Raw genomic sequence first — 7,485 nt, 5'->3', positions numbered from 1 at the left:
ATTTTAAGAAATCTTTTAAGGATTGAGCAACCTGAATACATTCGAAATAATTAATTCTTATAAAAATATTCGGTCACCCTAAGTCTTTTCATACAGTTTCATGGGTGAGACGATATTCATAGTTTTGGCATGCTTTTATGTAACATGTTCTAAAGAAACTACCTTGCACTGAAAATTAGATATAATAAACATCTATTAGTTTCTATTCCGTAAAAGGTAACAAAGGAAAGTCATATATCATTCCACGTAGATAAGAGGAAATAGGACCGTATTGTACAATCAGCACTATCCTTCTAAATGCAGGTTTCATTACCCAGTCTTAACTCTGATGTAGTTTTATTGTCAGTACTTTTAGTAAAAAGGTTGTCACTCTTGCTGCAAAAAATCTTTTCAGAGCTCTATCTTTGTAGCGTTTGACGTTTGTTGTACGGATAAAAAGAGCGCAGTTAGATGGGTATTGATTTATTTCATCAATCAATACAAAGTTTTTGATAAATTATCACTCAAGCACCGTGAGGTGAAGTAAACAGGATGAAAAACGTGATTACTGTCGTAGCAAGCAAGAACAGGCCCATCAAAAAGCGGTCACACACCACAGATACTTGTTGCCATTCTGTGCGAATATTTTCCTGTCTTTCGTGTTCTGCTAAACGAGCTTCATGGCGTTCAATGGTTTCATAGACTTTGTTTAAAACACGGAGGAAATGTCTTTCAAATTCTTCACTGGTGACATCACTTCCTCCGCTGTCGGTTTCCTTTCGGTGTCTCAACCTAGGAGAAAACGAGTATCTTTCGATGTGGTCCATTGGAATTTTTTCATCTTTTGATGAGGAGTCATCTGAGAAAGGATCCACGACATGTGATGCCTGAAAGAAGAAACATGTTGATACAGAAATATAGTAAGCCCTTGGTGCACTTAAAAAAAATGGTGACATTTTACGATAAAATACACTAACATTCATACTACCAGTAAAAACTTTTTACGTTAAATTCCTATTTTATTGTAAAATTTTACGGTGGAAAAAAGGATAACGCTGCGGCTAATTGTTGTTATTAAAAATACTAAGATACAAGGAGTGGGATTCTAACCTGCCTTTTCATTGTTTTCAGAATGGTGCGTTAGATCCCTTACTGAATAAAACTCGAGGGAGGAGCGGGAATGGAGAATAATACGCTTCACACCATAAGTCACGTGGTGTGTCGATTGGTCATGAAACCTCTTCCATTTTCTGGTAACATTTTCTGTACTACAAAGACTTTTACCTTCTAAATTGTCATGAATTTGTCACCGTGTACGTAAAAAAGCTCGACTATCACACAAAGTATCTTTAAAAATTTGAAGGTAAGGCTTCCTGGAGAATGTGCCTTCTTTTCTAAACTACAGTCGGATCTCAATAATTCGAAGCTTAAAACACAAACATTCCTTTATCTCGACGTTTTCATTGGATCCCAAACTCTTAAGATTGTTGTAGAAACTTCCCATTACTCGAACTACCAATATCTCGAACCTTTTAGCCGGTCCCTTGAGACTTCGAGCTATCGAGAGTTGAATATATGTCCTAAATTGTAGATGTAGTGATTGGTGTTGCTATCATTCATTGGTTGAGGCAGATTCTCGCTCTTATAAGATACTCCACTCAAAAGAGACGCTCCCTATTGCCTCAAGCTACAAAACAGCCGCCTGGATCTCCCAAATGGCATTTGTAATAGAAAAAGCAATCATGCTAGTGTACTAGATAGATGGCAGGAAAACACAAATTTAGTAAAATCCCCATCTAACTCGTGGTTCAACAACTGCGCTTATCCGCATTAAAATCATTCAAAGCAACCTATGTAATTTCAGACTTATTAACATTTATTTATAACTTTGTTAAATAAAATCAATATAAGTCAAAGCCTTCGAAAGCGTCTACCAAATGCAGTCAAATCGGATTTATCTGATGTATAGCGAGCCAGGATATTGGGGCATCCCATCACATAGAAATCCATCTGTGGTACGCTTTGATTGATTGTCCTAACTCGTGTTGGGAGAGAATATACGTTAAATTGTCTTAGATAGCCTTTAACGATCGATGCCTACTCTTAAAGCACGTAGGCAATTTTTACGCTGTTTGAATTTTCTATCAAATAAGGGCATTAGTAATACCAAAAATAAGTGCCAAGTTAAAAGTAGTACGCATGAAACTTTCTACTTATCCGAAAATCGAAATTTAATTTTTACAGTTAATAAGCACAATAAACAAAACAATGAAATCAATCAAACCATCCAGTTTAACTTCAGACATTTTATTGTTTATTATTGTCTTTTTTTTAAGTAAAATAACCTTCAATGTAAATTAAACCCTCGAAAGCGTCTACTAAATGCAAAATGCAGCGCAATCGGATATATGTCGGAAGCATAGCAAGACAGGATATTGACACATTCCTACGCATCGACAGCCAACTGCCTTATTTTGAGTGATTTTCCTAATTTATATAGGAAGAATGATCTTTAAATCCTTTTAGGTAGCCTCATTGATTGCAGTCCAGTCTTAAGGCAGCACAGCTAATGATTGCGTTGTTGACATTTTCCAAAGAATAATAGGTATACTTGTGCCTAAGTAGTATGCATGGCACTATTTCATGATTTTAGTTAATCACCAAAGAAAACTGCAATCGCGAGTTTTTATTTTATTTATTTATTTGTTGTAAATTAGTTTTTGAAGCAGCAAAATATTTAAGTAGAATAACATTGTTTATGTAAAGCTACTAATGGTTTTTGATTGAACGAAATAAATAAACTTATTGATTCACTTACATATACACGAATTATTTTAACTTATGAATCATTTTAACTAACTGAAACATAAGTATATGCTAAAACAGCAGGTGCAGTACAGGTCTACGCAAAAAAATAAGAAAATTACTAGCTTTATCATAAAAATCTTTATTTAAACCAGTGGTTCTCAAACTTTTAGACACTGCGACTCCTTCTTTAGGATAAGTATTTTGGCGACCCCCTCCAACGTTTTAACTCTGTCTAAACCCTCAAACAATAGCTAAAACCCTATACAAATGGTTAAGTTTCATCCTTAGGAACACACGTAACGAGTAAAATAAACATGACTTTTTGCCTCTTGAATTATTTTATAATAAGTGATAGTAGTAGGTATTGCTTATTTTATAACCTTGCAGTAGTTTCATGACAATTTTTTAACTATTTTTGTGCTTTTATTAAGAATACATCAATTAAGTAATTTTCTTTGAACTTTTCTTCCACATCTCGCGACCCCCCTACCCACCATTTGAGAACCATTGATCAAAAAAAATAATAATAATACATTTAATTCAATATTAACCCAAGAAAACTTATATACTAATTAAAAATTTTTTTTAAAAAATGCTGTACTGTTAGAAGAATATCTTATTCTGACGGTTTCCTTTTATGCGCTTATACTGCGTTCAAGAAAAATGTAGGCCTAAAATAAACAAACAGTTTGAAAATTTAACACTATGGTCACTTTTTGGAGTTTCTTTGGAATAAAAAAAAAATCAATATTGTTCGCATACGCCGTCTGATTAAACCAAATTGTTCACGCCTGTGAAAAAGACTTGACTGACGTCACCAGAAGGCGCATTTCTTTATTTACGTCTAGTTTATCTTTTCCGTAAACGCAGTATAGGTACAATAAAAACTTTCAACTTGATTATGCTTTCCTTAAACTAATTATCGTCTTAAACTCAGTTTTTTCTCTCTGTTTATTTACAGAAAAATTTTCCAATTTCGATTTTTATGTCATTTTGAAATGCACAAAACATTTAAAGATAAAATTTACTTAAATTTCGTATAAAATTAGGAACCTCTGGATTTTCTACAAATAGTGCAAAATTCCTAAATCTCCGAAATTTATTAGCTCTGAATATGAAATCGTGAAAACATTCTAGCATTTAAAAAAAATAATAAAATCTAAATTTTCTGGTGGTAAAGAATTTTTATCTTTGTAAAGGGTATAATTTTTAATAAAGCTTTAGGTAAAACATAATAAACATCAATTTGTAGGTAAATTTAAAGTAGTACAAATATATAAAACAAATCGTCTTATTTGCTTTAATTAAAAATGTCGCGTATTGAAATTATTTTATCAACTAATAAAATAGTCTTAGATAGAATAAGAGAAAAAAAATGATAATAACAATAAATAAAAAGTAAGAAATATTTCTTTTCTTGAAATTAGAAAACAAGAGGTAAATACAATGTATATTCAATATATATTTGAACCCGTCTTTACGCACAAGTTAAATCTAAATATGGTGAACAAACTGAGTTTAAAACTAAAGATTGTTCCTGTATACATTGGCTGGTTTTCGTTCATTGACTTATTAATTTCATTTTTATGTGCTGAATTTTTATAAAATATTGTTATTTTAAGTTTTCTACTTAAGAACATTTCGAAGCAGAAAGTAAAAGGTTAATGGGCACCAATAAAAAATATGTTTGTCCTGTTTTATGTATCTTCTCAATTTTTTATTTTTTTAAATAACTCCGTTTATTGTTTATTTTTATTTTTTATGCTATGTTTTCATTTATAATTCCTGTCATTAAGATTCTGTCACGTAAGGAATGCAATTTGGGTTTTACTATATTAAAAATTTTAAGCAAAGGTGAACTCAATTTTTATTATTATTTGTTTCACTTTTAAAAACTTTTATTTTCATTATTCAATTTTGATTGTCCGATTCACAAGATTGACAAAGGTTAAACAGAAGACACAAAAGGGGGAACCATATAGTTGCCGAAATGTTTATTTACTATTATTTAAACAAGTTCTTACGTCTTCTTTTCGCTTAGAGGTCTTCCATCTACAACTGACAAAGACGATCTTAGCAAGGAATCCGAGAATAAATCTGCGCATCGAATTAGGGACTTCAGCACCGCGGTTTCCTTTATGATGGACGTTTAGTGTCAAAACAGAAAAAGCAGTAGCCAATGCTACCAAGCAAATTGTCAAACCATAGTACAAACCTGAAACAGAAAATAAAAAACAAAAATGTTAGGACACATTTTTAAAATTAAAGTGAAATTGCTCAGCAATGCCCTTTCAATTACCTGAGACTATAAACTAGAAAACATAGATAAACTGAGTAGTGAGAAACAAAGGGATGAAAGAATCAAAATTTGGAGATAACCAGTACAAATGGTAGGTAACCTCGTCTATTCTGTAACCCCGGTAGGTACTGCTTAATAGCATGATTTAGAAAAACCTTTCAATAAAGTCTACCGAGACCCACGACTTTAAACGGCTTTTAATTAAAACCAGAAAATGTCCACTTACATCCTTTTGCTTCTCACTGCCTCATATGTTAAGTTTGCTGTAGTGTTCCTGTTTAAACCGTATTCCTATCTGAAATGTACACAAACCCATATCTTCAAAAGACTGATTAGAAAGGAACCTAAACTATCACATTTTATTGACTAACTTCACCAGGGATAAATTTCATTGCAACAATTAACGTTTAACTATACAAGATAAGTGCGCCAAATAAAGGCGAATTAAAATTTAGGGCCTAATACCTCGCTCAGTTATGATTCGATTGGCTCAAGTTTTTGTAGTTCAAATCACTCCATACAAAAGTTGAAGTTAACATAACGTTTGTCAGCAGTTCAACAAAAAAAAAAAAAAAAAAAAAAAATGGCAAAGTGGCCTTAATAGGAACAGGGATCCCTACTAAAGCCAACTCTAAAAAAAAAGGACCATCAAACTTTTGAATATATGTATATAATTTTTTTTGTCAATATAAAAACGTATTAAACCACATTTGATCTACTCAAAAGCATTTAAAAAAATCAATTTACTTCAATGAAAAGGAGAAAAATCAATTGTCACATTCGGGGCACTGATAAGTCCTTATTTCCTGTTTTTTGGTCACTCCTGTGCACAATTCATGCAGATATGTACAGCATATTTAGTATAGGATCTTATCCTCCACCTGACCCTTCGGTGTCTACTTTTCTAGTGTTCTCATATCATAGGAGAAAATGGCGGCACACTGCAACATTTTTCTTTTTTAATTTGTTGACATCATAAAACACTTGCTAGAACAATTAACAACTTTTTAAATAATAGTAAACTATGAAATTTCGAGAAATCAAAGTTACGGTAAAATAAGATTTGGCAGTTTTGACAAGACTATTTTGTAATAGCACCTGCTACACTTTTGGCTATTGATTGCAAATTGCTTATTTATAACGCTTTATCATCAGCTGGAGCCGGAAGTCGAAGGTTTAGAATTCCAAGAGCCAGTGTTGGAAAAATTTCCCTCAAAATCCGCAACTCTACCAGCACTTACTGAATCGGAGTCAAAGCCAGAGGCTTTCCGTCTAATCCCGCAGAGCTGGATAAAATCATGATCTATCGGATCTCGGCTTCTCTACACAGAAAAATGGAGGATTAGTCTTATTAGTCTACATGCTTCTGTGAAAATAATAATTTTTTTTTGTTTATTCAAATTTTATTATGGATCTAATAATTATTTACTCACTTAGGGTTCATCCATGTAATAACTGAAATTTATTCTTAATCAATTGTATAGTATTACTCAACTATTAATTAATTAATAAAAAGTGGACTGATTAGATAGATTACGTAATGAATGCTAACTAATTGAAAAAAAAAATCCAGTTGAACTTCACTGTTCTGCCCTCAAAGTGTGTCCAACGTTTCATCAATATTTTCAGTTATGCTTTATTTTTTTACTATGAATTACATACTGCTTGAATTAACTATTGTATTTTTGAATCAAATTTTGCAAATTATTTTAAATACATCCTTTAAAGTAGCTCATTCTCGCGACAAACACAAATTTCAAAAGAAAAAATAAATATTAAAAAAATTAATAGATAGGTATTAAAATACCACATTATTTTATAATGTTTTTTTTTTTTGATATACTATTGATAAAAAACAGGTACACACTAAAATGATTTTTAAAAAAAATTAAGACTTATTTGTAGACACGAAAGAGGTGCTTCATTCAGAAAAGTTGTATGTCTGAAGCCAATCAGCCAATTTTTGATGTGAAATTTATTATCTAGTTTAAAGTAAATAGATAATGATATCTTCTTTTGATTTGTATATGAGAAAGCGAGTTTCCGTATATACCTTCTGACCGTCGATTATATGTAAAGGCTAATATCCGGTTTATAGATGGAAATGGAGGCATCTATTAGTTTACAGGGCTGGTAGTTTGCTAGTTACAGATGTGCACTTTTGCCTGTTAATAATTTGTTCACGGCAATCATTTTTTTTTAAATCTGAATTATATTCGATCTATATTCTCTCTACAGAAATTACTGATGGATTTTGTTAACATAACTTTGAGCAATTTTGTTTCACATTTCCTGACGAAATGAAAACATTTTATTTTCCTTTTGTTGTTTCCATAGAAACTCTGTTTCACAACTTTTTCATTTTAGAGAAAGCATTTAATTAATAGGGCACTAGTGAC

At 31.7% G+C, this 7,485-nt stretch overlaps 1 protein-coding gene across 1 annotated transcript in view; it reads right to left on the bottom strand.

Annotated features, from left to right (window-relative positions):
- Positions 1 to 241: 241 nt before the first annotated feature.
- The window catches only part of LOC129231442 (neuronal acetylcholine receptor subunit alpha-10-like), a 28,548-nt gene continuing 21,304 nt past the window's right edge, over positions 242 to 7,485 (bottom strand). The window contains exons 6-7 of the mRNA XM_054865757.1: positions 4,812 to 5,002; positions 242 to 866 (exon numbers count right to left, since the gene is read on the bottom strand). Of these exons, the coding sequence (XP_054721732.1) occupies positions 504 to 866; positions 4,812 to 5,002 (554 nt within the window). The 3' untranslated portion in view covers positions 242 to 503. The remainder of the gene's footprint in view (positions 867 to 4,811; positions 5,003 to 7,485) is intronic.

Source organism: Uloborus diversus, chromosome 10 (genome assembly GCF_026930045.1).
Source record: "Uloborus diversus isolate 005 chromosome 10, Udiv.v.3.1, whole genome shotgun sequence".
NCBI classification, from domain to species: domain Eukaryota; kingdom Metazoa; phylum Arthropoda; class Arachnida; order Araneae; family Uloboridae; genus Uloborus; species Uloborus diversus.
Note: the sequence above shows the minus strand (reverse complement) of the source record. Positions and strands in the feature narration are given on the sequence as shown.